The sequence below is a fragment of the Mustela lutreola genome, chromosome 5, assembly GCF_030435805.1.
Source record: "Mustela lutreola isolate mMusLut2 chromosome 5, mMusLut2.pri, whole genome shotgun sequence".
NCBI lineage: Eukaryota > Metazoa > Chordata > Mammalia > Carnivora > Mustelidae > Mustela > Mustela lutreola.
In genome coordinates, this window is record NC_081294.1 from 105,889,324 (window position 1) to 105,915,489 (window position 26,166).

Sequence of the window (26,166 nt, forward strand, 5' to 3'; positions counted from 1 at the left end):
TTAATTAACTCATTAATTAAAGTGAAATTAACTTTTAAAAAATGGATCTTCTACACATTATGCAATGCTGATCTAACAGTCACTTAAAAATAAAATGAAACTGACACCCTGAAATAGCGTTTTAATTTTTTCTTTTACTGTTTATTCTAGATCATGCTGGTATAGTTAATCTCATTAACAATTAAGGACCTTTTGAATGTTGGGTATCATTTGTATATATTAAGTACTGAATTTATTTTTCAAAAATGGATTACTTTTATAATAAGAAAATTATTAGAGTTAATTCCATCTGCCTGAATCACTCCCCACCATGGGTAAAATGACTGTACTCAAAATCTCGACTGGCTTATTTTAGATTTTTTAGTTTATTTAGTTCATTGGACTTTTTGTGGGATCCACATAAGTCCAAGAAGCTGCTTTATGTCATTTTTATTTTTATTTTTTTATTCGAGGATAAGATACATACAAAAAACAGTACATATGTTTTAAGTGTACAGCTTAGAGAATATTCATAAGCTGAACACACTTATATGCATAGCACTAAGATTAAAAAAAAAAAGACTATTACCAGCATCTCCGAAGTACCCCATTCCCTTCTTGTCACTCTCCCCTCCCCCTTCAGTAATCAATCCTGTGACTTCTAAGAGGATAGCTTAGTTTTAGCTGTTTTTGTACATCATACACAGGTAAGTGGACAGGATTGCCCTTTTGTGTCTGGCTTCTCTAACGCAACACTGCTTGTGAGCTTTGATTCTCACTGTTGCATGTAGTTAGAAGTGAATTATATGCACTGGGTACAGCACTCCCTTGTGTAACTGTGTCACAATTCATTGATCTATTCTATTGCTGATGCACGTTTTGAGTACTTTTCAGTTTGGTTTATAAATAGGCTGCTGTGATCAGTCCTATAAACATCTTTAAGGAATGCTCACATGTTTCCACCGGGAGAAGAAATGCTTGATAGAGGTATGTGCAGCTTTAAAAGATACCGGCCAAATACTTTTTTCCAAACAGTTGTGCCGGTTTATACTCCCACAACAGCAATGAGAGCTCCAGGTGCTCCCCATCCTCCCCAATATCTCCTATTTTCCATTTCAGCTGTTCTGGTGCATGTGTATTGGTATCATTGGAAGCTGGTTTCGGAAAGTACCATATTTTCCCCAAAATTCTTCAAGCTGGGTAAGTTATTTAAAAAGGTTGATGTGGAGAAGTGGAAGTTAGAGAGAGCCTTATTTTTTTTTTATGGATGCCCTTTTTTTACCCTTTGGGGTCCTTATTATATGCATGTTAAGTTGAAAAATATGTATGTTCCTATACATATTTTTACAAGAATATGTTCCTATATTCTTGAAGTTCAGAGGCTGGTAGGCGATGCCAATTTTGTTATTTAGAAATATGTTATTATTTTTCTAAATCAACTGAGGGCTGTGTACTGGTAAGAATCTTAAAATAGACTAAAGTCAAGTACCAGCCGACTCCAAACAAAAGAAGGAAGAGGGCGCATGACAGCAGAAGACAGGCCCATTATCCTTTTAGAAAGCATTAAAAGAAAAACTGGAGAGAAGAGAAAAAAATTCAGAGCTAGAAGGAAAATGGGATGCAATTACCACACCAGAGGATAGTGGGGGAAACTGGGTGTGTCCAGAACCCACAGAAGCCTTGGCTGGAGGACTTCTCTGCGGTATTCAGGAGACTCTGTACAAGCTGGCAGATCTGTGAGCTCTGAGACAAGTGTTTTCACCTGTGGTAGAAGGAAGCCATGAACAGTCTAGCAAAACACTCTGCTGTATCTGCAGGAAGGAGGAAGGAGCTAACATTGGAGGCATGAACAGGAGCCAGGGGCACTCTCCAAACCAACCCAAGAGAGTGCTTGATGACCACAAGGGGAAAGCAGAGTGAGCACCCTGGGAAAAGGCTATTTTAAGACCCCGTGTATGCCAACCTAAGTCAATGCCAAGCCAATTGAAAAAGAAATCTGAAAAATCACCTACTTTCAACTGGAATTGTACATATGAATAAACCAAGGCTCTTAAAAGCGGGGTGTAATTGTGTGAGGTGATTTGGTAGGCCTGGTGTGTTGAGTGTGGCCACTGCAGTGGACAGAAGGAATGAGGTTCTACCAGAAAAGATAAAGTGAGGAAAGTCTGTGCACCAGGGAAGAGGGTTGTAGATGAAAAACTCACCGCCACCATCCCGTCATTTTGATCTAGGGCAGTGGCAACACAAGACAGCTGGAGTTACTGGCAATGGAAAAATGTAAATGAAAGTAAAACCTACAATTTGGGGGCTTTGGGGGAGAATTCAAACCAAAAAAACATCTCAAATGTTTTTAATAATTCCATATATACTTTCTTTTCAGCAGGAATGGAAAACTCAAATGCCTTCAAGATGAGGTAATTATGCAAATAAGAAGAGTATAGGACAAATGGATGTGGGACAGACTGGCAAACAGGAAGGCTCCACATAAAGGAACTTAGTTTCTAAAAGCACTGGCCCTGCCAAAGGAAATACAGAGGTTGGCTTCATTTCCATGCCACCAGTTTGTAAACAATGTTCTACATGGTGTTAAAACATAAAACATCTTCAAAGGTTTAAAGGATAAAGGTAACATTTTTAGTCTAAAAAGATCTATGAAAAGCCTCTTTCTTTCTTTCTTTCTTTTTCTTTATTTCTTTCTTTTTAGCCAGTTTCATTTTGAAGACAATCCCAGTTGGGGTACCTGGGTGGCTCAGTTGGTTAAACATCTGCCTTAGGTTCATGTCATGACTCAGGTCATGATCTCAGGGTCCAGGATCGAGTACCTCATGGGGCTTCCTCCTCAGTGGGGAGTCTACTTCTCCCTCTCCCTCTGCCCTCTCCCTATTCATGCTCTCTCCCAAATAAACAAAATCTTTAAAATAAATAAATAAATAAAGATGATCCCAATTGAATGGAAAATGAAAAGTCCTGACATTTTCCCATCTACATATTGATAAAGGGGACATTTTAACTTTACGTATTTCATGAGATGGCATCTATCTCTCCCTTGGAAAAAAGGAGGCGCTATCCCATCACCTCCTTTACCTCCTAGGCAAACATGGTGTTTGAAACACTGTATGAGTGAAACATTTAAAGGTATATTGAATGAATGAAGGGGTTTTAAGGAGAGCAAAGCACCAGCAGAAGATAGAAGGACAACTTCCATTTGAAGGTCATAAATCTGAAGATTCAGGATGGACCACCAGCTCTAACCCTCCTTCTTCCCTTTGGGATTTACTTTTAATCCTAAACAGCTTTGGAAGAGGCCAAAGACTTCAGTGTTACAACCTTGGTCATCTCATTGCTCTAGCAAAGAACAGAGAACATGGGCAGCCACCCAAGAACAGCTATTACAGAACTCACTCCCCAGGTGGGATGAAAATGGACTTAGTCCTTTGGGAATGGGGCAAAGGAAATTTAGAAGTCACACTGATAACTGCTCTAGTTTTCTGACTTCATAGTTCTTGAGGGCAAAGTGGGGTTGCCTACCTCACAGAGTTGTGAGGAGTAAATAATACCGTGTATGTAAAAGGCCTAATATAGTGCCTGGCACATAGTCAACAGTGAACTGTGGATATTATTATCAACTGTGGAACTACTAGGTGACTGAATTCTGTTTGATGGCCCTAATTGGGATGGGAGTAGGGAGGTAGGATAGCAAACTGAGAAGCTGTGGAAAAAATAAAATATTTCAACAACGGCCCATAAATTATTTTAGAAAAGCTGGAGGTGGACAAGTGTTTAAATAACTAAAATTTCCTATGTTTATATACAAATCCTTATCTGTACATGTATAGATAAGCATATAGAGTTCCTCTGAAAGAATAGGGAATAATGGTTACCTCCTGGGAGGACTTGTGCTGGGAAGAGCAGCTGGGGAAAGATTTTTTAAAATTTTGCCATGTGTCTATATTATGTAGTAAAAATTCACAATTCGTTTTTAAATTAAATGCTAATACTTTAAAATCTCTCCTAAGTTTTGCTAAATTTGGAACATTTGAGAATGTTTGCATTCAGCTTTTATTGTCAGAGCCCTGATACCGCCCCCTGGCGTCTGGTACCTACCACTACATCTACTCCCTGCAGCCACGGCTGGGCTCTTTGGGGACGTGTTCTTTACTCCAATACTCATCAGGGTACAACTATAAGTAGTTAATGGATTAACTAAACTATTAGCTACTCAGACACTCCATTGCTTTAATGGTCGAAAAAAGCATTGGGAAGGACATTACCTCACTCTTCATCCTTGCTGGACAACTGAAACTGCATTATTTAAATTACAATACATGCATCCATCATCCATACTTTTTTTTTTTTCATTTTAACTTGACAGTTACCACAACAAAAAGGACTTTTCTCCTTTCTCTGTTGTATCTCGAGTGCACATCACCTTAGAAACTACATTTCTACTAATTCATCCTTCGTTTGAGTAATTCTCTTCTTTGCATATGTTGAAATGGAAGTTATTGCTCCACATAGAAAATGTCTTTGTGTGCTTTTATTTGGGTAAAGGGTTCCAAACTCTCAAAATTTTTAGTTGTCCTCTAGAATATTTACAGTCATGCTGTACATTTTTTTAAGTAATATTTTTTATTATTTTAAAATCTATGTGTCCTCATTATAAACTTATTTGGGAAAATATAGTAAAATATATGAATAAAACAAGAGCACACCATAAGCCCACTATCGTCAAATAACTTCTGTTACCATCTCTATCTCTTTCCAGCTTTTCTGGTGTCTATAGGCTTTTACACACAGCTTTTGAACTGAATTTTGAAGTGGCTAAGGTATATATCTCCACTATGATATATAAACGTTAGAAGTCCGTCCTGGTTAAATAATGCAAAGATATTCTTACTAGAAACTACTGCATTATTAGAAACTGCACGGCATTTTTGGATATAAGAGCAGAAGGTCATTCGGAACATACCCACTAATTCAGAGTTCGTATCAGAGACCGTTCTGTGAATGCTCCATTTGTATTCCGTTATGAAACTACTCGATCACACTTTATAGACTGAAGTTCTTGGAGGACACAATGTCATTCAGTAACCTTGTATCCTGACCTTTGACACATATTTGTGCACGAATAGAATCCTTAGGGGCCTCCTCCGGTGTCTTAAGTGGGTAACTGTGCAAGAGCCCAGGCAAGAGAGAAATAAATCAGGGTCGGGACCCTTCTAAGCAGTGGGAGGGGGGCGGGGGCGGAGAATGGGAGGGACCCTGCACAGGTAAGGTAGAAACCTGAGCGAGGGGCAACCTCATTATTACTTTTTCTTATTTTACTTGCCTTGTGTGTTCACCGATTTGAGATAACAGTCTCGATCATCTCCGCAGGGCAAGTTCCCAACTAACTGCCGGCCTCAATAAAAAAAAGTCGGGGAGGCGTGTTTCCCAAGCGAGGCCCGCGTTGGCCGCGCCAAGGCTGGGGAAATCCACCCCGCGCCCAGCGCACGGTATAAAGAGCCCGGCCGCGACAGTGGTGCAGCTCCAAGCTACGCGCGGGGTACACTCCCCTCGTCGGTCCGCATCCGTGCCTAGCAGCCATCTGGACACCTCGAAGATGGCACCCGTTGGGGGCAAAAAGGCCAAGAGGGTGAGTCTGCGGGGCACCCGAGGGCGTTCTCCATCCCAGCGGGGGCTCTGAGTCTCGGCCCACCGGCCCCACACCCCAGCCTCAGGAAGCGCAGAGGGGTCCTCGGAGCCCGACTGTGACCAGAAGGTGCTCTCAGAATTTCTCGGGCAGGCTCCCAAGGTGCCTCTGAGCTCCCCGCAACTCCCCTGCCCATATCCCCAGCGCGCCCTAGATCTACGTGACCGCCGACTCGAGGACACCCCTGGAACCCCACGACTCCCAACATCTTCTGAGTCCAGCACCCCAACACCACAGCACTCCCCCAGAAGTGCGGCTCCTAGACCCAAACACAGGACTTTTCTTCCCTACAGCGGTGGGAGTAGGGGATTCCTTAGGGTGCGCCCTGGCCACCCCGCGTCTGTGCCTGCACGGCGGTGCGCGCCCCTCCGCGCCGTCCGCGGGCCGGCCAGGGAGGCGCGCGGGCGGGGTCCGACAGTTTCCTGCCCGCGCTAGGACGGGTGCAGCGGAGCCCCAGGGCCGCCTCCCTGCCCGGTTCTTGCGTGCAGGCGTACCAGTCCCGCCGCAGCTCCAAGGCTCCCTCGTTGGTTGGGCCATGGTAAGTTTTTACCCCCAGCTTGGCTTCTGCGATCACAACAAAATGTACCATTCATGCTTCAGAAAACCAAACCAAACAAAACAAAAACGGATAGAAAAGGCTCTAAGATACTGAGTAAGGGCTGTTAATAAGATTTAAAAACCAAAAAACCCAGCAGCTCCAACACCTGATTAATGACAATCCTCTCTCTTCCCTAGCTGGGATGAATGTCCAGACTGTCGGCCTTCATCTAGATTGGGAGATGAAGGAGGATAGATGCATGGCGCAGACAGATGGAGCGACTTCAGGACTATGGGTGGGCTGGTGGGAAAAGAGTCAAGGGAGGAGGAAATACACTTGACCCTGGGGTATCAAAGTGCCCCCCCACCCCGCTGACAGAGGCCCCCAGGGAGACAGCCGGGGATCAAGGACAACTGTAAGAACTCCTTACCAACAGAATAAGAAGACTAGCTTTCACCATTTTAAGAATGTGTGCCTAAGTATTCATTTGAGGCTTTACAATTAAACCTTTTCTTTTAATTCTTCTATACATATTTCTTCAACGGTAACATTCTTCCACCATATTCTTCAAAATACTTTAATGTGTTCTGGGGTGCTTCGGTGGCTGAGTCCGTGAAGCTTCCCGCTTTTGATCTTGGCTCAGGTCATGACCTCAGGATTATGAGATTAAGCCCCACATGGGGCTCTGCATTGGATGAGAAGCTTGCTTGGGATTCTTTCTTTCCTTTTCCCTCTGCCCCTCCCTGCTCATGCTCCTTCTAAATAGATAGATGACCAACAGACGGATAGATACATTAAAAAATCTTTTTAAAAAAATCAAAGATAAAATTTTAAAATTCTTTGATGTGTTCTGAAAGACCCTCACCCCCAGCGTATTTATACACATATTTTCATTATGTGAGCATTCTGATTGTTTGCCTTATAGTCATGAATTTATAAATATATGTACTTTCTGAGAATTCTAAGGAAATCATTCTTTTCAAGAACATGATAACCAAAGTACTAAAAATAGAAAACTGTTTTCAAAACTCAAGTAACTCCTTTCTATAATTTTAGGGCATCCTAGAACGTTTAAACTCTGGAGAAGTTGTGATTGGAGATGGAGGGTTTGTCTTTGCACTGGAGAAGAGGGGCTACGTGAAAGCAGGCCCCTGGACCCCAGAGGCTGCTGTGGAACACCCAGAAGCAGGTTGGTGCATAGCTCTATTCTAAGTTCTCATAAAAGAGCACTGCAATGACCAGTCTAGGAGCATACCATCAAACAGATCCATTTATGGTACATTTCCCAACATTTATTATTGCCTGCTGGGCATTGTGCTAGGTATGTAAGGACAGACTCACACATTGAATGACCACAGTGGTTCTCCTTGTTGCTATCACCTATAGCCACCTCTTGGTTCCTGCCCTTCACTTTAGGTGAGTCTAGAAGCTGGCTCACTGCCTTCCTCTTTGCTCCTCCCTCCCTTACCTCTCTGGGTGACCATGCAGATGGTCTATCTAGGACTCTTCCTGTCAATGCCTTGATCTCCTCCTCATCTCCAACTCTATTTTTCCTCCATCCTTCACCTCAGCAACACAGTCCTAGATCTTGCCATCACCACTGTCTACTCCTGAAATCCCAATTAAAAGACCCCACTCTGAAAGCACCTTCTATATTTTCTGCTCACTCTAATTCTCCCACTCCACAACCTCATCAATATTTTCAGTCCTTCATCCCTTCCATGTTAGCATTTCTAATCCATTCTCTCCCCATGTGTTCATCATCCATCTTACCTACAGTAACAATCACTTCTCGTAGATATGCTCTCCTCCACTGTATATTTGCCAACTCATTAAATCTATTGTATACTTGTCCCATCCTATTTAAATTGAACTGTCTACCTACCTTGCACCTGCACCCACACAGCCTATTCTCATTTCACTTTTTTGACCACAAATCTTTAATGGTAAAGTGCCAAGAGGGGTTCTGAGATGGCACATGAGGGAGATAATGCTGTCTTACAAGGGTTTTATCAGCCTAAACCAAGCAGGAAGCATTACCCTTTAAAGGGAGAAATGGGCCACTTCTGCAGGCCCAGAGGGCTCAAGGGGGATCTAGGTTTTTGAGGTTCATAAGTGACTCCACCTATATGTCTTCATCCCAATCTCAGGAACCCTTATCTTCCTAATCAGGCCCTGACTGTGGCAATAGAAGGCTTGCCTGGTTGAGAATTCACCCTCTCTGACTTTTGGCTCCCTGTATAATTTAGTCCAGGGCCAGATCCTCAGCATTTTCTGCTCTCTAGCTACAAAAGGTGAGCTTCTTGTTATGCCACCCAGGAACCCAACAGACCTTCATACTTGGCCTTAATTTGGTGATGAATCACCCTTAACCTTTCACTGTCTTTCTCTAGTATGTTAGTTGTACCCAATAATAGCCATCTGATTCTGAAGTCCTTATAATTACTACTGCCTCTGAACCTCTCAACCATCTGAGCTACTGCACCTGCTAATACATTCCCTTCTAAGGGCATCTCATTCCAGCTCACCACACATGAGTTTTGAAACAACTGTACCCCTAGAGCATGCTGGGGACTCTAACACCCATCACGAGGTAGGAGCTCATTGCCAGTTGGCCAGAAGTGGAGATTTGTGCTCAGAAGTTTTTTGGTTTTTTGTTTGTTTGCTTAAAGATTTTTATTTATTTGACAGAGATCACAAGTAGGCAGAGAGGCAGACAGAGAGAGGGGGGTAAGCAGTGAGTACCACTGAGGAGGGAGCCAGACATGGGTCTCGATCCCAGGACCCCGGGATCATGACCTGAGCCAAAGGCAGAGGCTTTAACCTACTGAGCCACCCAGGCACCCTGTGCTCAGAACTTTTAATGGGAAGTGCATTTACACTGTGATGCAGTTGTTAAAGACAACAACTTGGCCAGTCCCTCAGGAAGCTCTGGATTTGGATAGGCCCTTCAGAGTAGTCCCAAATCGAGGCAAGGGAGCTGGACCTTTGCTCTCTCCCTACTAAGAGACCAAGCATTGCATCCAAACTACCAACTCTCCCCTCTCCCAGGAGAGGGTTTAGCCCTTTGCAAGGAAGCTCCCTTTGGCCGAGGGTACTTCCTAGAGACGTCTCAGTCAACAGCCATCAGTAGCCAACACTGAAAGAAGCTGACTTAGAGGAAACTGGAGGAAGTTCTTATGAATATTACCCAAGTTGAAGAGCTGTCTTTAATGTTTATTAAAGAGTGTATTTCAGTGAATTCAGTGATAAAGGACAGAAACTAACAAAGCCTATAAAGTGACAGTACAGCTTTAAGGTTAAGCAAACAGATTCTGGATCCAGACTAATTGAATGAATGAATAATTGAATGAAATTCTGGCACACTGGGCTGTGTGGCCATGGGGAAATTACTCAGCTTCTCTGGGACCCAGTTTCCTCTTCTACAAAACTGATAATATTGACATCTACCTCTAAGATTTTTATGAGATTTAAATAAGTTATGTGTAAAGTCATTAAAATACTGCCTGATAATGAGAAACACTGCAAGTCTATTATTAAATCCATTGTTTCTTCTCTTGATAGTGTCTTGGTTGTAATGTATCTATTTCTGCTGGAGAAGTATAGAAATTTTGTGTTCAAATCACACTAGCTCTGAATTGTATTCAAAGTAAAAGAGCTACAGTCACATCATGAAGCCTGGCAAATACACACAACTTTCATATTTCCAAATAAAAGTAGAAATAATACTATACTCTGCCCTAAAAGAAGGAAAGAAAGAAAGAGGAAGGGGGACAGGCAGGCAGTTGTGGAGGGAGGAAGGAAAGAAGGAAAGGAAAAGAGAATTCAGTAGGCTTGGGAAACTAAAACAACAGTAGTCTTCAAATTTTCATTGCACCAGCAGTTTATTAAAAGTGATAGATTCCCAGCCTTCACTTAGAGATTTGGTCTCATTAGGTCTGTGAGTGGGTCAAGGAACCTACAAATTTATAACGGTCCCCAGGCGATAGCAAGGTGAACCACACTTTGAGAAGTGCTGCATTAAAGGGCTTTAAGGAACACAATAGAATAATTAAGATCCAAGAATGAGAATTTAAAATATATCTGCGGTTTGTTTCTTAAGGTCTGCTTGCTGGGTTAAATTCAGTGAAATATTTCTCGGGCAAAACTGGTATTAACAATAAGGTACTTTGGTGAAAACTCCGCCATGTAAATAAAGTAAGACTGTGCTTTAAACACAAGCTTCAATCTTACAAGTCACCTTTTTTTAAAGTTATACATTAGAGGAGTTCAAGAGAAACTGCTCTGATACTGACTTTGACTTTCTTAATACAGAAACAGCACATTTATCTCTTGGCCATCTGTTTCTTGAGTATTTTGGGCTCATTTAAGTGGACTAATTGTCCTACCAAAGTCTATGCCAAAAATTGCAGTTCTTGCACCCAGTGGAATCAGCATAGAATTCAGCAAAGAATTCAGGCTTGCTGAATCTGGAGGGGTTTGGGGAATCTGAATTCTTATTAATTGCCCCGAGGTGAGTCTCAGTTGGGTCACACTTCGAGAAGCACTGCTGCTTTAAGAAGCACCGTAGAATAACCAGATCGATTAAGAGCAAGGAGTTGGCTACTGCCCTCTGGGAAAATCTAATAAAAGGGTGTAAAATGCAGTGTAAAATATACATATGCTCAATTTGCACACCATTCCAGGGCTTTTTAACACAGTCCCTGGAAATCCACCCAAGGACCAGCTGGATGGACTTCCTGTTTAGAATCCATTTCCTCCTAGTGTACAAGGACCTCATCGATAGGCCCTTCACCCCGCTCCAGCCACAGCAGCTCTGTGTTTGATCCATGAACAGGGGACTCCGAATAAAATGTCTTTCATTGGTTCTGTTGCTAATTAAAACAAGTCTGAAGCTTCCACATTAGGCACGCTTTTAAGTTCCCTCTCAGAACTAGAGATTCCATGCTTAGAAACCCATTTTCTGAAATTCAGAAGCTTTCTGGCCTCACTGACTTGTTCCTTTAAAACCACACTGAGCTTCCTATGTGCTCTGCACTCCACTAGGGCCCCGGGATGCAAACGTGCCAGACTAAAGGGCTAGGAACTCCACTGTCCTAAAAATTTCCTAGCCTCTAATGTAGTCACTCCCAGATCTTTGGCTTTGAAAAGCCAACGAAATTTCAAAAATGGATTCAGGGGCTGATACAGGATTGCTGATTCCTTACTTTAGTTAATTCTCCTGATGAAAATGAACACCTGCTAAGTCTCACTAGCATTTTCTAAAAAGAGCATTTTCCCAGTCACTCAGAATGGCAGTTCTCAATAAAATGTAAGCTAAGAATCAGTTTCCAACTAAATTAAAATATCTGTGGATTGGACCCCAGCAACCATTATTTTTAAAAAGCTTACAGGGTATCTAATGGGCAACCAGAGTTTAGGACCACTATTTTAGAGCAAAGGTTAATTCCTTAAATTGAATATAATTGGTTATATGGGGGGAGCTGCCCCATCATATTTTCTTTAGCCAGTGAAAGCTTTGCCATTTGGCATTTATCCATGGACCTATGCTTAGGACCCTTCCTCCAATTCTTATTCCACTCAGTTACCAGAAATATCTTTCAAATACACTGAGCTAATCACATCATTCATATTTTTACCACGTACTGGTGTTTCTCGATACCTGCGGTCTGAAGCCTAGGCTCCTTGGGATGATGTGTTAGGCCATTTGTCCTCTGCAGGCCCAGTACCCTCTCTCCACATGCATCTCCTACTAACTCTCTGATACATCCTCAACTTCAGCTGCTGACACTACCTGCTGCACCCCCAAATCCAAACCTATTGCTGCCGCCTCCTTTTTGTTCAGGTCCTCTGTAGGAAATCTTTTCCCCACCTCTGCCCAGCAAAAACATTACAGGATTCCTCCTCTGTGGGAGCTCCCTCTTCCTTTCACCCCACATCCATGGTAGAAATAATCTCTCCTTCATAGCAAGAGCCCCAGATCTGCTTCTCGTTTGCTCTCAGGATGTGCAAAGAATGTAAGCAGATATTTTCATTAGCTGTATATCTGGTAGCCTTTTGCAAGCATCATGGGTTATCAACTGATAGTCATGAATAACCTTCCTCAACCAATCTCCCAGTTCGCCAGCTTCATCGAGAGTTCCTCAGAGCTGGATCCAACGTCATGCAAACCTTCACCTTTTATGCAAGTGAAGACAAGCTGGAGAACAGGGGAAACTATGTTGCAGAGAAAATATCTGTGAGTAAAGCCACACTTGGCATTCTTAGACGGGCACAGTAGGCATTACATGTCATCACCAAACTTCTCATAGAGAAAAATGTTGAGTTTTTTAGATAATACAGAAATGGGATATGTGTGATACAGGATTGCTGATTTCGTACTTTGTGCGTTAATTCTCCTGACAAAAACAAACACCTGCTATATCTCACTAGCATTTTATAAAAAGAACATTTTCCCAGTAACTCAGAATATAATTTTTAGATAATACAGAAATGAGATATGTGTGAATAACTCTTTTAGGTTTTAGGTGGAGTCCCCAAAATTGACAGAAAGGCATATAATGAAGCATATCAAAGAAGAGGTAGTTAATGATTAATGATTCTCCCAGTCATCCTAAGTTGCTGAGTGGGTATCCTGACAAATTCTTACATCCTTACCTTTTTTTAATGTGGGGCAATGTAGGGAAAGGTCAAAGACACAAGGAAGGGCACAGTGGTCCTGGAACTTTCCTGACTCAGCTATAATCAACTGTATCATGTTGGGCAAACCATTTACCTATGCCATCAAAGTGACAATTTCTCAATCCCTATAATGAAAAAGAAGCTTTTTGTTCATTTGTTTTTTAGGTGGGCTCCATGCCTAGCATGGAACCCAATACAGGGCTTGAACTCACAACCATCAGACTGAGACCTGAGTGGAGATCAGGAGTCAGAGGTTTCACTGACTGAGCTCTAAAAGGCGGTCTAAAAGACCAAGTTCTAAAATTGCATGAGTCTGTGTGAGCCACAGCACTGGGGCTTATTGAAGACAAGTGTCAATTTTTAATGTCTAAGTAATTAGAAAATACCTTGCAATACATGCATCTGTTAATTAAGAAAATACATAATGATAAAAAGTCATGAATTCTGTAGTCATCTTTTTTTTTTTTTAAGATTTTATTTATTTATTTGACAGAGAGAGAGACCACAAGTAGGCAGAGAGGCAGACAGAGAGAGAGGGAAGCAGGCTCCCCACTGAGCAGAAAGTCCGATGCAGGCCTTGATACCAGGACCCTGAGACCATGACCTGAGCTGAAGTCAGAGGCTTTAACCCACTGAGCCACCCAGGTGCCCCAATTCTGTAGTCATCTTAATTATATTTTATTCTCATTGATCTTGACAGCAAATAATCATCATCATCACCACTATCTGCTAAATATTCTTCTAAGTGCCACTTAGACACTGGAAGATACCAGATCCTTTTATGTAAAGATTTTTATCCTCTCACAGAGCTTTGGTATGTAATATCCTAGATACCATCATTAGATTTATTGTTTTCATTACTAATAGTGGTGGTGTTGTTACTGCAAATTGCTCAGCTTGGTAAATTGAACTATTCTATCACTGTCATCTTCTAGAACTCTCCATGGTAATATCCAACTGAGATGTGGACATTTGAATAATAATTTGGTTTCAATTCTGCATGAAAATGTAGATACATCCTATTTCACTCATTTTAGGGGCAGAAAGTCAATGAAGCTGCTTGTGATATTGCCCGGCAAGTGGCTGATGAGGGAGACGCTTTGGTGGCAGGAGGCGTGAGCCAAACGCCTTCGTACCTCAGCTGCAAGAGTGAAACGGAAGTTAAAAAAGTATTTCAGCAACAGCTAGAGGTCTTTCTGAAGAAGAATGTGGACTTCTTGATTGCTGAGGTAAACAAATATTTGACCAAAGATGAGACATCGCAGCTCGTGTATTTTCTCTACCTTGTGCTTTCCTGAGGAACATGTGGGATAGTTGCCCATCATGGTTAGTAAATATTTAGTTTTTAAATCTTTTTCCAGTTTAGGGCTTCTACTGAATTTGATTCAGTTAATCTAATGAAGTGTTCTTCAAACCTTTTGACTGTACTTCACAGTAATTACCCTTCTATTCCATTTCAAAAAATGCTAAGGGGTCACAACTCAAAAGTTTGAAGACTGGTCATTTAGTGATAATTATTACACAGTAAAATAAGTTTTCTAATTGTTCAGAAGAAACGAGATAAAAAGTACCTTAATTTGATCTTATTTCAGTATTTTGAGCATGTTGAAGAGGCTGTGTGGGCAGTGGAAGCCTTGAAGACATCTGGGAAACCCGTGGCAGCAACCATGTGCATCGGCCCAGAGGGGGATTTGCACGGCGTGAGACCCGGAGAGTGTGCAGTGCGCCTGGTTAAAGCAGGTGATGATGGATTTTAACCAGTTTGCAATTAGTGAGTCTTTTGAAAACTACATACAAATACAGGCCCACCTATGAATCATTATATACTTGTTTTGTTAAAAGGAAAACTATTAATGTGCTTTCCTGGGAGTACTGATAATATCACTATGGACTTCTAAAGAGAAAAAAAGTAAAATAAAGAAAAAAAACATACACACATACCATTGTTCTGAAAGGGGCAAGTAGACTAAGGTGTAACACCTAGAAATAGGAAGAATTTCAGTAATTCAAAACGAGCATGAGGAAAAAGTGCATTTTATTTTAACCCTAAGTTGAGGTTTTAAGACAGTAACTTTTAAGTCAGTTGCCTTCTTTGTGGAAGTTTTCTCCTTTTCATAAATTCCTGATATGCTTTGCTTTTTGTAATTGGTATAATAAATTTTTAAAAATTTTGGTATGAAATAGGGGCCATGTAATTTACCTTTTTAAGTAATTTCCATTCTTTTTTTTTAAGATTTTATTTATTTATTTGACAAAGAGAGATCACAAGTAGGCAGAGAGGCAGAGAGAGAGGGGGGAAGCAGGCTCCCCACCGAGCAGAGAGCCCGATGCGGGACTTGATCCCAGGACCCTGAGATCATGACCTGAGCCCAAGGCAGAGGCTTAACCCACTGAGCCATCCAGGTGCCCAAGTAATTTCCATTCTTAACATTGGGTTTCATTTCAATAAGGGAAAACTCACAGATTGTTTTCAAAGCTGCCTCATTTTTAATGCAAGGAGTTGCTCTATGTCAGTGAAGAGCCCAGCTCATTCTGTGGAATGGGGAGATTTTGACTGGCTATGTTTGATTTCTGATTTTTATCCAACTCCTGATATTTCATGAAAGTCATTTCATACTTGTCATTAACAATAACAATTAGATTTAGGAATGAAACTAAATAATCTTAACTTTTTACCGGAAATATAAACATGGGGGGAGGGGAAGAAGCAAGTTAACTTGTTTCAAAAAGACCAGAGAAGGCTTTCATCACCCCGTTGATAACTGGCAGAGATTCTTGGCCTGCATCTATTTCTTCCCTGACTATTCCATTCAAGGTAGGTGCAGTGTTTGACATCAGCGTACCTTATTTATATTCTTTGTAGCACTTGCCACTTGCCTTATTTGTTTATCTCTTTAATGTCTGACTCACGAAACTGTAAAATCAAAGAGGGCAGAGATTATGTTTGGCTCATGGCTGAGCACCCCCATGCCTAGCACAGCACTGGGCACAAGTGAACATGCCCTCCTCTCAGCAAACGAACTCTTTCTACTTATACCACACATTTGGGATCTCCTCAATCGACATTTTCTAATTTGTGAGAACATTAGTAGGGTTCTGTAGTGAAATACATTTAGAAAATGCTGGGTTAGGGGCCCCAGGGTGGCACAGTCCCTTAAGCATCCAGCTGTTGGTTTTGGTTCAGGTTGTGATCTCAGGGTTGTGAGATGGGAGTCCCCATGTCAGTCTGAGATTATCTCTCCTTCTCCCTCTGCTCCTCCTGCTCATGCGGTCTCTCTCCCTCTCAAATAAATAAATCTTTAAAAATAAAAGAGGGGTATGGGGAGGTGGGTGAGTCTGGTGATGGGTATTCAGGAGGGCATGATTGCATAGAGCACTGGGTGTTACACGCAAACAGTGAATCATGGAACACAACATCAAAAACTAATGATGTACTGTGTGGTGACTAACAAAACACAATAAAAAATAAATAAGAGAGAAAATGCTGTATTAAACCAATTAACAGAGTTTCTCAGGGCCTTACTGCTCACTTAGGTTGCACACATACTAAAATTGGAACAATACACAGAATTTCTGAGTCTTTGATATGTTTATATATATTGGTAGTCTCCAAGAAAGGGACAAATTAAATAGCTACTTTCTAAATCGATCTCAGAGCCTACTCTCATGGAGCAAACCTTTGGAAGCCCTGTGCTAAATTATGAAATCCTTGATGTCAGGGACTATGTTCTATGTTTTTATTTCTCTACAGCCCCTTAGAAGGACACTTATACCTAACAGACACCCAATAAGTAGCCAACCTATGATTAATTCATTAGTGTAATGAAGTCAAGAAAGGAAAGAGAAACTCTGGCAGCAGAACATCAAAAAAATTTTAAAAAAATTTTTTAAAAAGACTAAAAAGAAGGAGAAGAAAGAGAGAAGGTACTTAAGATCCAAGCGAAGATGTGAAGATGTTAAGTGAGCTGTTGAATATACAAGTCTGGGACCCAAGGGAAAATTCCAGCTTAAGGAGAGAAATTTGGGAGTTCTGGATCTAGTTCTGGATCCCAAGAGCCCTGGGACTGGAAAGGAAGGAGAGGTGAAGAGACGATGGCTCATGGAGATCCTGGGACAATGAAGGATTGAAAGGTTCAGCCGTGAGCAGGGGCTCAGCACCTAACATCCAAAGAAAGCAGCCAGCAAGGTAGGAGTAACACTAGAGATTATGAGAAGCCAAGAGAAGGAGAGTGTTGATGAAAGAGAGAATGGTCCAGTAGATTGAATGCTGCTGAGACATCAAGTAAGATGAGAACAGAGAAGTAACTGCTGGCCTTGCCAAGGTTGAGGTCATCAGTGCTCTTGACCAAAAAAAGAAAAAAAAAAAATTCAGAGGAATAACAGGAGGCAGGATTGGAACAAGAATGAAGGAGCAAACTGTCACCCAGCACAATGAGGACTACTGAGATGCTTGTCACTGAACACTGGATATTATGACCTATGGCATCAACTTAGCAGCTCCTGGAATCTGGATTAGTGATATTAGTAAACTGGCCCAATAAAAGGAAACATTGCTCCCCAAATGAATGGTATGATAACCACAGGTGCAATCAAGCAGCTGGGAGTGTTGGAAAATTACTGTATCCAAGACTGAAAAATTGACATTTAAAATGTGGAGTTAAAAAAACTCTAATAATGAGGGGCGCCTGGGTGGCTCAGTGGATTAAGCCGCTGCCTTCGGCTCAGGTCATGATCTCAGGGTCCTGGGATCGAGCCCCGCATCGGGCTCTCTGCTCAGCGGGAGCCTGCTTCCTCCTCTCTCTCTGCCTGACTCTCCGCCTACTTGTGATCTTTCTCTCTGTCAAATAAATTAATAAAATCTTTAAAAAAAAAAAAAAAAAAAAAAAAAAAAAACTCTAATAATGAGTTTCTGGAAAAAAGGTGGGACAACCAAGTGTGCATAAATGACACTTCCATTTTAACAGATTCTTCAAAACACCTTTCACGGAGAGCCCTTGCTGCCCATTAGCAATCATCCCCACCCGAACCTAAGACAGGTTTGCAAGGAAGCAAGAACCAAAGGCTGTATTTACAATTCACTATTCCAAATAAAAGTTCCCTAATTAAGGGAGGAGAGCTGAGCCTGCCTGTCTGATGAATCCCTAAAGCTAAACTGTTCTTCCCACTTGCAGGAGCGTCCATCGTTGGCGTGAACTGCCATTTTGACCCCACAACCAGTTTACAAACGGTGAAGCTCATGAAGGAAGGCTTGGAGGCTGCCCGACTAAAAGCCCACCTGATGAGTCAGCCGTTGGCCTACCACACTCCTGACTGCAACAAACAGGGATTTATCGACCTACCAGAATTCCCCTTTGGTAAGACAGACATTTTATAAATCATCTCAGTGTCTTCATGTTGGGCAGATTTCCCTAACTGTAGCCATAGAGCTTTCTCATAGTAAACAAATGGCAGCATGTCTCATCTCTTGCCCCCAGCCTCCCTCCCTACAGACAGCTCCTTGATTTACTGGACCACAGCAGAAGGAAAAGATAGAACCACCAGACAAAAAAGACTTTTAAACCTTTTACCTGTAGTTTGGTAAAAAAAACGATGCCCTTCCAGGTGAGATTGGCAGAGATAGTGACCCTGGTCCAGCTTGGTTGCCAAATCATATAACCTTAGCAAAACCCATTTGTTCTTCTAGACCTTAGTTTCCTCATCAGAAAAATTAGAAGGACAGACCAATTTATGTCTAAGACACTTTTCTCCTGTTCTGAATGTTGCTCAGATACTATAGAGTTTGGGGGGAAGGAGACAATACCATCACAGGATCACTACGTAACAAGTCTGAACAAAAAGACCAAGCAGATGAAGTGAGGGCAGACTTGCAGTCTGGGAAAAGGGAGAAAGCATGTTTGGGAAGTATGGGTCTACCTGAAAATCAAACCAGAGAGGTCACCCAGGCCAGAGCCCGGCCAGTCTGTTCCATTCTAAGGTCCTATAGTCCTAAGGTACTATATTTTATAGGGACTCTCAGAGAAGTAAGATATTACAAAATAATCCATGCAGAAGAACCATGGAGGAATGGCAAGTCACCTGTGTTTTTGCCATAGAACAAATTATTGCAAAAATTAGTACTTTTAGACAATAAATAGTTATTATATCTCAGAGCTGCTATGGATCATGAATTTGGGAGCAGCCTAGCTGGAGAGTTTTTGCTCAGGGTCCCCTAAAGGGTTGCAGTCCAGATATTGGTCAGGTCTGCAGTCATCTGAAGGCCTAAAGGGAGTGAGGGAATCTACTTCCAAGCTCCCTTAATTGGCTATTGGGAACAGATGTTCACTTCTTGTGGTCTCTTGTGGAGGCCTCAGTACTTTAGCTTATGGGCCTTTCCACTGTGATGCTTCAGTGTCCTCACAACATGGTAGCCATTCTAAGAGATTAAGAGAAACTGAGGCAGAAACCATGGTGCCTTGTATAACCCAGCCTCAGAAGTCACTAATGATCCCTTCTGACACATTCTATTGGTCTCTGAGACCAACCTGATATAATACGAGAGGGGACTACTCAAGGGTGAGAACATCAAAGGGCACAGTTCATTGGGAACCATCTGAAAGTCGGCTACAACAACATTTAAGACTGGATGTGTAGACACAAATTACCTAATGGTTTTCGAAAGTTAAGAATTAGGTCTTGACAAATTATTTAATTCAGCTGTTGAAAATTACAAGCATATTATGGCTGTTTATTTTGAGTAGTTTTTTAAATGAAGAATTCATTCCATTTATTATAGGACTGGAGCCCAGAGTTGCAACCAGATGGGATATACAAAAATATGCCAGAGAGGCCTACAACCTGGGGGTTAGGTACATTGGTGGCTGCTGTGGATTTGAGCCCTACCACATCCGGGCAATTGCAGAGGAGCTGGCCCCAGAAAGGGGATTTTTGCCACCAGCTTCAGAAAAGCATGGCAGCTGGGGAAGTGGTTTAGACATGCACACCAAACCGTGGATTAGAGCAAGGTAAGAACTTTGCAACTGTATCTGCCAAACCAAACTCATGTCCATTGTGAGTATGTCCAAGTGAGGTCAGAGCAAAGAATATAGCTAATTTTCTGCATGATGATACTTAGTTATCCCCCTTAAATCGTTCACAGAGATGTTTACAGAGAAACCTTAGATAGTGATTTCTGGAGAAGGCTTTAAGATTTAACATATAAATAATGCAGGTTAGCAATGAAATGCGATTTCATGCTCCGGGATAGTACCATGCCACGGAACTTCAACAACTCTGAATTAACTGGTTGCTAAGATTTAAGTTAAATGTAACAAATATTAACTAAGTGCCTGTTCTGTGCCAAGCACAACTCTTGGAGCTGGGTAGACAGCGGTGAGTAAGACAGGTCTCTGCCCTCAGAGCTTACACTGCAGTGAGGAAGATGAACAATAAACAGACTTTACATCAGGCAACATGCAGAGCACTGGGAAAATAAATGAAGAGCTGCCTAGAGATTCACATAGTCTACTGGGGAAAACTGTTAAGAAAGTCAGTGGATTATACTGTAGTAACTGCTTTGGTAGAGGCAGAGATTTAAAAATTAGTAAGAGAAGAGAATGGCTCTCTCGGCCTAACAGAAAGACATTCTAGAAGAAGGGATACGGGGGCTGTGTTTTGATGGGCTTACTAGCCACGAGATAAAGCAGGGGGTGAAGGAAGGATGATCACCCATGCAGAGGGAGTGGTTGCACTCTGTTCAGCGGACAGTGACTCTGCCCAACTCTATCAGACCCTGCTGTGGATGCTGATGTAGCAAGAACAAGGCACGACCCTGTCCCCAAAGCTTCTGGCTGAGCAGAGAGCCTGATACAGGGCTCTATCCCAGGACCCTGGGATCATGACCTGAGCCGAAGGCAGAGGCTTAACCCACTGAGCCACCCTGGTGCCCCAAAAGTTAAATTTAAAAATGTTTTTTGAGGGATGCCTGGGTGGCTCAGTTAAGTGTCTGCCTTCCGCTCAGGTCATGATCCTGGGGTCCTGGGATGGAGTCCTGCATCATCAGGCTCCCTGCTCAGTGGGGAGCTTGCTTCTCCCTCTGCCTCGGCCACTGCCCCAGCTTGTGCACATTCATGCTCTCGAGCTCTCTCTCTCCCAAAATAAATAAACAAAATATTCAAAACAAAAAACCAAAAACTTGTAGCCCAGATTAATAAATGTGTATCAGTGGACGTACTCTCAAGAGTCTGAAGCCAGCTCTATGGAAGTATTCCTAGCTCAGTGACACACAGACTCAGATACTCAGGAAGGAGTCCAATGTGGTGTGTTTTCTTCACCCAGGGCCAGGAAAGAATACTGGGAGAATCTTCGGATAGCCTCAGGCAGGCCATACAACCCTTCCATGTCGAAGCCCGACGCCTGGGGAGTGACCAAAGGAACGGCTGAGCTGATGCAGCAGAAAGAAGCCACAACTGAGCAGCAGCTGAAAGAGCTCTTTGAAAAACAGAAATTTAAATCTGCCCAGTAGCCTCCATGGAAGCCATTTTTGCTGACTTCTATGTTTGGGCCACAATTCCCAAAAATAAGGAAAAGATGGTTTAAAAAGAATGCTTGTGTTAATGCCAGGCTACGTGTAAAATTGGTAGTAGCTAAACAAAACAGAAATACAAATAGCCCTGGATAATTTAAAAAGTATATTTTAGAAATTTACTTAGAAGCAAAGTGAGAAGTAAATCTTAAACAGGCTCCCTATCCCACACATAAGGTATTAAGGAAATCTCTGTGGCCAGTGAAAAGTAACTCAGATATTCATTCCCACTTTAGTTAATTTGCAGGCTAATAAGGAGGATGAGATATGAGCTGACATGACAGTGATAGATAGAGTGCTATAGGGAAGGGACTTCCAAGTTCTTTTCAACATGACCCTTGGTAAGAAACAAAAGTTTAATAACCCAGTAAAACACATGCCATAAAAGCACTGAAATAAAATGTGTGATCCGTTTTGGTATTTTCTATTCCATTCCTTTCCGTCCTATCTCACTGATAAAACATGCTGGCTGAGACCCTTCAAATGGATTTTATGACTTAATAGTTTGAAAAACACTTACGGAACACTTCAGACACGAGGACTTTGCTATTTCTTTAAGTTTGTTCTTATAAAATCAGTCACACGAGACATCATCAGTATCAAAAGACCAGTGCCGTCCTCTCAGCGTTCAAAAGTTCTTCTCCCTTCCCTGCTGACCCATTACAGATCAACGTGGAGTGGAAAGAAGGCATCAGTATCTAGGCTTTGTCCATCCTGCCCCAAACAGGATCCACTTAAATACTTTCATCAGTAAAGCTGCGGGATCATGAGTTTGTGTTACCTTGGTAGCTTTAAAAAAAAAAAAAAAAAAAGTGTAATTTAAAAAAAAAAAATAGGGCTTCTCCAAACTCTGTCCAAGTTTCCCAGATTGAGAACTACGATATTTCTACCCGATAAGCCCAAAGATGATACTGGCATAAACATGGCTACACTAAATGTATGAAGAGTTCATTCTGCTTTCTACATATTCTTGGTTTAGCTGTTTCAAAATCGTAATTTCTTCAGCAATTTGTATTTGATTCTTATTTTCATCCTGTAATTTGCTTAAACTTTACATGAAATTTATGTGACTCAGTGTACTTATCTCAACTTTCCTACTTCGCAAGTATTTGAGTTTCAAAGGTGAAGGCAGCAGTATTTAAAGGGAAAGAAATTTCTAGAATTTTCTTACCCAGGTAATTAGTGATCTACCCCTCACGTTCCAGTGCACAGAAATAGAGCCAAAACAGCACAGCTTTCAGAGGCCATGTGGCTGAGGGGCAATAAAAGGAGGGTAAATGCTATTTTTTTTTTTTTTTACAAAGTTGCTAACTACCATATCTCACTCTCAAACCAGGCTCAATATTTCACATTTCATTCATAGATAATAGAAACTTTTATTCAACTTACTCTTCTATTACTTTGTAATATGGATGCCCTTTTAATACCTTTTCAGAAGTTTATTGCCACAGAAAACATATCTTTCTACCATTCTCACATCCTCTGATTTAATCATTCTTATATCCTTCTATTTTAAATACTTCCCTCAAAAGGACCTATAGTGGATATGTTTGAATAGAACTGTATGTCAACACTGCCTCTTAGTGGCAGATTTCCTATTTTGAAAAAAATTTTGAAATTCAACCCTTCCACAAAGTGCATTTCTTTTATTTCCAGAAATCTTGTTCAATAAAAGGAAGGCTTGTTTAACACCTAGGAGTTTCTTCAAGTTAAACAGACATTTCTCGCCAGTAAAGGTATTTTTATAGAATCAGCCAGACGGACCCTAGAGATCAGGAGTCCAAACTCTCCCTTTTAAGGATAAGATTCCTAAGGCAGGATGCCAAGTCAGAAGGGACTTCTTGCTAGTCCCAGACTGCCGAGAAAGAGGATTTTAGTTTGGATTGTTGGTAGAAGGAAAATAGAGCCAGGACATACAGTTCACAAAGCTAAGGAGTTCATCCTCCAGTCAGGATATAAAAGTCTTGGCATTATTCAGAGTCATTGTAAACTCACTAAACACATGGTGTGCGGTTCTGGCCCCATACTTCTTTACACTGTAGCAAAGCACCTTTCAGAAGGGAAGCCATGGGAATACAGACCCACAATAGAGACAGAATGGGACAGAAAGGAACCAAAGCTTCAGTTTCCAACTTCTCCAGAGGGGGGCAGCAAGTCACCAGCAGGGAAGGCCGGAAGCACTCTATTTTGCTTTGACCTTAAACTATTTCATCAGAATAAACTAACATCAAATGGCAGAAATATCTGTAGCCCTCCTTTCTGTTTTGATCAGTTTTTTCTTAAGATACGTGGCTCTTTGAATCCCATCCAGGACTTCACATCCAGCAAAGAAAGCCTTATATGTGCCCATTTTCCCCAGAGATCTTCCTTTTTCTCAGCTTTGAGCACATCGGTTGGCTGAGAGCATGACACAGACTATTTTCCCAAATAGCCTCCTGTCAGTAACATCCCCTTCCTAGTGTGGAGCCTCCTGTGTGTTACCTGGAAGGTAGACAACTCTAATTCTTATACAATGAAGGAGGGAAAAGTCAGTCTGAAGAGAGAAAAACAGAAGCTGCCTCCCAGCTGCTTCGGGAGTACTATGTCCGACAGTTCGGCTAAATACGAGTTAGAGACAGCAAGGCCCAGCATTTCTAAACATCTTCAGGAACAGCTCAGTGTTAGTGTGTGAATGGAAAACCTGACAGACTGCCAAATAGGAAGACTTCTCACAGATGGTAGCAGCAAGGGGAGGGTCATTGGGTGAAAAGCGGCTGGGAGTGTGGGTGAGTAGGCAGGGAGAGCAATAGATAGCAAATGCCTCCAGTTTTCGAGCAGCTGGAAGAATTCTGTTGGCCTTGGGCAGATGAAAAAAATCAAAGGGATGGGAAGTGAAAGACAGAGGTCATCATTTGTGCTGCTGGGATCTATAGAAATAATGCCAATTTGAGTATAGCAAAACCATACAGGTGAATTTACATGCCACTAAACCAAACGCATGATCATTTTAGCACATGGTTTGACTTGACATGTTCGTGAAGGCCCTTATGTAAATTTTTCCAAGGAGTTTTCAAGGGAACCATTTAGCTTATTTTTAACAAAAATTTATTTCTCCAAATGCCTATAATATTTTTAGTGGTTGTCACTTACATGCAAACTGTTAATGTACCATTTATGAATTATTCCTGTTTATTCCTTCACACAGGTTCAGGGAGACCTCTACTCGGCTTCATTTTTGTGCTATTTGTTCCAATTTACTCCATGGCCTCGAAAGGAAAAAGCTGAGTATCTCTGATAATAGTTCAAACTTTTCCTCCAATTCATCCTGGTCATTCTTCCAATTATTCCGACTTAATGAGATTTTACTGTTCTTTGGAAAGGTTAATGTCTCAACATATGAATTTGCTTAGTGGAATTCAGCTATTTCCCACAAACACTAGTGCAGTGTAGCAGAAAAAGCAATGAATAAATTTAGAATCGAGAATTCGGGGTACGAGGCTTGCTTGGCCCCTACTGCACTGTACAACATTGGATAAATCACCTCGCTTCTCTGACCTTCAATTTTCTCATCTATACAATGACAAATCTCTAACACCTTGCTGAGAAAGACTCCACAATCTTCTGTTTCTAATTTGATGGTATAGATAAGCAATAGCCTCATCATTGTAAACAAATATTTACCGAGTGCCACTTAGTGGAATGTTTCCAGCAGGCTTAACTGTTAATTAATTATTCCCCTGACTACACAGACAGCAGACTAAAACAAGTAACACTGTTCAGAGGGCAGGGAAAATGTTATTAGCCCAGACTCGGCCTGGCACTGGGAAATGAAAAATGTCATTCCTCCCCACAGGTACTGCTTCCTAGGGAGATTTGGGTCTGTGGTTTTTCATATTATGAACGGTTTCTGTTTTCAGGACTCAGAGTTCTTTGTAGGTTTGCGTAAGCTGTGGAAGTTCTAGAAACCATCAAGCCAATAATTCTTGTCCAGAGTTTTTCATCTACCTAGGAAGAGAGAGAACCACCTTCTCCCATTTTATTAAGGTGGTGCAGTCAGGGAGCTAGAAGCCTCAGAACGTCTTCCTCCTTCTGTAAAGGCATTTTCAGAATCTTAATGGCTCGCAGATTGAGATCCCCAGACGGGACCCATCCTCAAGAACATGTATTTGAAATCGGCCTCATAGTCAGACCCAAGTCAGTCCCTGACCTGGGCTCTGGACCTCAGGCCCTGAGCCCCTATCTGTGGTTGTCCAGGCAAGGGGACCCAAATATGGGCCTTTTCATCAGAGATGCCTTCCTCAAAATTTTCTAAGTCCCTGTCTAGCCAACTGAGCCATCCAGGAGGGGTGCCCCAGGCCTGAACAGGTAAGCAGGGAACCTGGTCCCTATTTCTTCCCTTCTGGGTGCCCAATGACCCTCTATACCCCTCCCATTTCCACCTCACTCCTGGAGTCACCAAGTGTCCTAAGGAGTTCTGAGACTCTGTTTGACTCCAGTTCTAGCAAGGGTAACTGGGGATAGGATGGCTCCCACTGGCACATGCAGCCTTAATGTCCCGGAATCAAGTAAGATGAGCTGTGTAGTATAGTGTTAACATGGAAATTGTATGACTCATGTCAGACACAGGACAAGTCCAGGGCTCTTGGCCACCAAATGTCTCTGTCAGCTCTTGACTTGAGTGGCCTACATGGGCCCCACATTGGCTCTCAACTGTTGGGGTTCCCACCTCAATGCTAC

General features: G+C 41.9%; 1 protein-coding gene across 1 annotated transcript; it reads left to right on the plus strand.

Annotated features, from left to right (window-relative positions):
* Positions 1-5,472: 5,472 nt before the first annotated feature.
* Positions 5,473-21,870, plus strand: BHMT (betaine--homocysteine S-methyltransferase). The gene is made up of 8 exons (XM_059175319.1): positions 5,473-5,614; positions 7,266-7,398; positions 12,329-12,447; positions 13,928-14,119; positions 14,483-14,630; positions 18,062-18,244; positions 19,663-19,891; positions 21,204-21,870. Exons 1-8 carry the CDS (start codon positions 5,582-5,584, stop codon positions 21,388-21,390), a joined length of 1,224 nt encoding a protein of 407 aa, XP_059031302.1. The 5' UTR covers positions 5,473-5,581; the 3' UTR covers positions 21,391-21,870.
* Positions 21,871-26,166: the final 4,296 nt, after the last annotated feature.

Bases quoted from the DNA above. Each gene is read 5' to 3' on its own strand.
- BHMT (XM_059175319.1), top strand. From the start codon at position 5,582: ATGGCACCCGTTGGGGGCAAAAAGGCCAAGAGG. The intron at 12,448-13,927 runs GTGAGTAAAGCC...CACTCATTTTAG, and splicing joins ATGTTGCAGAGAAAATATCT to GGGCAGAAAGTCAATGAAGC. The intron at 18,245-19,662 runs GTAAGACAGACA...CATTTATTATAG, and splicing joins CCTACCAGAATTCCCCTTTG to GACTGGAGCCCAGAGTTGCA.